Source organism: Triticum dicoccoides, chromosome 1A (genome assembly GCF_002162155.2).
Source record: "Triticum dicoccoides isolate Atlit2015 ecotype Zavitan chromosome 1A, WEW_v2.0, whole genome shotgun sequence".
Taxonomy (NCBI): domain Eukaryota; kingdom Viridiplantae; phylum Streptophyta; class Magnoliopsida; order Poales; family Poaceae; genus Triticum; species Triticum dicoccoides.
The window spans coordinates 593245567-593247820 of NC_041380.1; the positions used below are offsets into that span (position 1 = coordinate 593245567).

General features: G+C 53.8%; 1 protein-coding gene across 1 annotated transcript; it reads right to left on the reverse strand.

The window, feature by feature from the left end:
- Positions 1–196: 196 nt before the first annotated feature.
- Positions 197–1926, reverse strand: LOC119348810 (S-type anion channel SLAH2-like). The gene is made up of 3 exons (XM_037616800.1): positions 1770–1926; positions 1396–1586; positions 197–1288 (listed from the first exon to the last, which is right to left on the reverse strand). The coding sequence occupies exons 1-3, from the start codon at positions 1924–1926 to the stop codon at positions 197–199; spliced, it is 1440 nt and encodes a 479-aa protein (XP_037472697.1).
- Between the last annotated feature and the right edge of the window lie 328 nt (positions 1927–2254).

A 2254-nucleotide genomic window follows, 5' to 3' on the forward strand; every position in this document is an offset into this window, starting at 1 on the left:
CGCTGTACATCCTTTACATAGAAACCAGGATCAATTTATCACTTGAATATTACCTTTACTCTCTTAGCATCAACATTTGAGTAAATCATTAAGTATATTATAAGAAACAACATACATCGAAATCATATAATTGAGTAAAATATGTCTAGATTCTCCTCATTTTCTTGTTTTGCATTTTGCATTGGATCTCAAAATTTTAAACGGTGCCCTCATCGGGGCTGGATGAGCGGAGGTGTGCAAGGATCTTGTTGAACTTTGGCCTTTGCCTCATGATGGCGATGGACACATCATTGGGGAAGAGGTCCTTACCCACAAAGGCATGGTATACAGTGTTGACCATGACTCCAATGACTGTGACGGTGGCGATCCCTGCCAGCCCGACCACCAATGCTCGGGTCAACATGTTTTCCACCTCTGATGCGTACAACACGGTGGCTAGCGCGGCGCTCGTTGGTGGGAATGTGTAGGCCCACCACGTCAATGAGAACCGAACCCCCCTGAACAGGTTGATGCGTACCACCAAGGACGCGTAGAGGAATAGTGAGACGAAGTAAAGAAGCTTGGGGCCATGGTTGAACTCGCCAGAGATCCTCGCCCATGCCATAGAGGCGACACTGGGTACACTGACGAAGAAGAAGAAGATCGGATGGAGCTCCTTGGGGAGTTGCATGTTGGTGGGAAGCCTCTGGTAGAGGGTGACAAAGAGCACGAGGTAGTGAGCGAACCCGACGGCAAAGAAAAATATGGGCAACTCATGGAGGCCCATCTTGGCACCAAGTAGTGCTCCCACAAAGTTGCCAACGACGGCGAGGTGGTTGGACGGGTTGGCCACCTTGGAGAGCCGGCGCTCACCGCTAGACATCCACTGGCCATAGATCTTGAGGTCGAGGCAGAGGATAGGTGTCATGAGGAGGTACCAGACGATGTGGTTTATCTCCCTCTCTAGACGGGGCGAGCCCTTGACGAGGAAGAGGCAAGCGATCCAGGGCGCGAAAAAGAAGTTGACACGGACCGGATGGTGGAACTCACGGCGGACGGCCTCGAAATAGAACACAACCTTGAGGAGGTACGTGATGGATACAATGACGGTGAGGGCGACGGAGGCCCACCAGAGGACGTGGTTGACGGCGGGGTTCACGCCGAGGAACCCCGTGGAGTGCTCTGACGAAAGAGTCTTCCACAACATTGCCTGGCTGCTCACGCCCAGGCACATTCCGAAAGCACTGATCGGAAATCGGAGGAGAAACGGCCAGGGCTCATCATTGGGCAGCACCGCCACCTCTGTTGACTGCACGTCCAGGTAGTTGTTGTTAGAGAAGACGATGACTCGAAAGGTAAATGTTTTAGAATGCAGATTCTTCATCATAAAAATGTGGCATGGTATGTGGAACGTACCCGAAGGGTCTCGAGCTCAGGGCCTTCAAGGGCGGCAAAGTAGCGGTCGGCGGAGGGAATGTCATTGTCCTCGTCGGTGTGCTCCTCGGAGATCTTGGACGCGGCACCGCGCTCAATGTCGTCCGTTGGCGGCTCGTGTGGCACCACCCCACGGAGGATAGAGAGCTGCCGCTCGAGACGGCCTGAGAAGGTCTTGAAGTGATCAAACTGCCGGTCCCACTCCCGCGTGCTTTCGCTCCGCGGCATAGCCTGCGCCTCGCCGCCACCTCTGACCAGCATGCACGGCTGTGAGTGGAAGCGGGCATGCTTCATCAGCCGCGGCCTGGCAGGGTCGTGGACCTCGACCTTTGCCCCGGCCGCCATAGCCTGTGCGAGGTGGAGCCCCGATGGCGAGGCCGGCATGCTAAACAAAACGGAGCACGGAGTATCATCTTGATCCTGAAGCGCTCCCGGAGACTCGTCCAGCTCGCCGTCCAGTATCCCCGTCGCCATCTGGATGCTGCAGATGCTCTCCGCGTCCCTGGACGCCATGGCCAACAACAACAACCGATCGAGGACGCTATACGCAAGCTCCTGGAAATGCAACCCTGGATATCAACATGGATAGTTAGCTCGGCTCGTCGTGAAAAAATGCATGCACACATAGAACACCTGCATGGCTTACATACCCGGAGAAAGCTAGCGCACGTGCCGAATTCTTCCACGACTCGAGGCAAATCGAGATAGCAAAGCAAACCTAGCATCTATCAGTTTATATAATAGTACTAGATTCCAGAGGTCGACGTTACATGTCACTGACTGGACAAGTGTGGACTGATTCCGTGATTCCACTCCATGGATAGTTGACTAATTGACTTGA

Coding starts and splice junctions, on each gene's coding strand:
- LOC119348810 (XM_037616800.1), bottom strand. CDS start 1,926: ATGGCGTCCAGGGACGCGGAGAGCATCTGCAGCATCCAGATGGCGACG. Junction 1,587..1,769: donor CTCGCCATCGGGGCTCCACC/TCGCACAGGCTA, acceptor ATCACTTCAAGA/CCTTCTCAGGCCGTCTCGAG. Junction 1,289..1,395: donor CTGAGCTCGAGACCCTTCGG/GTACGTTCCACA, acceptor CTGGACGTGCAG/TCAACAGAGGTGGCGGTGCT.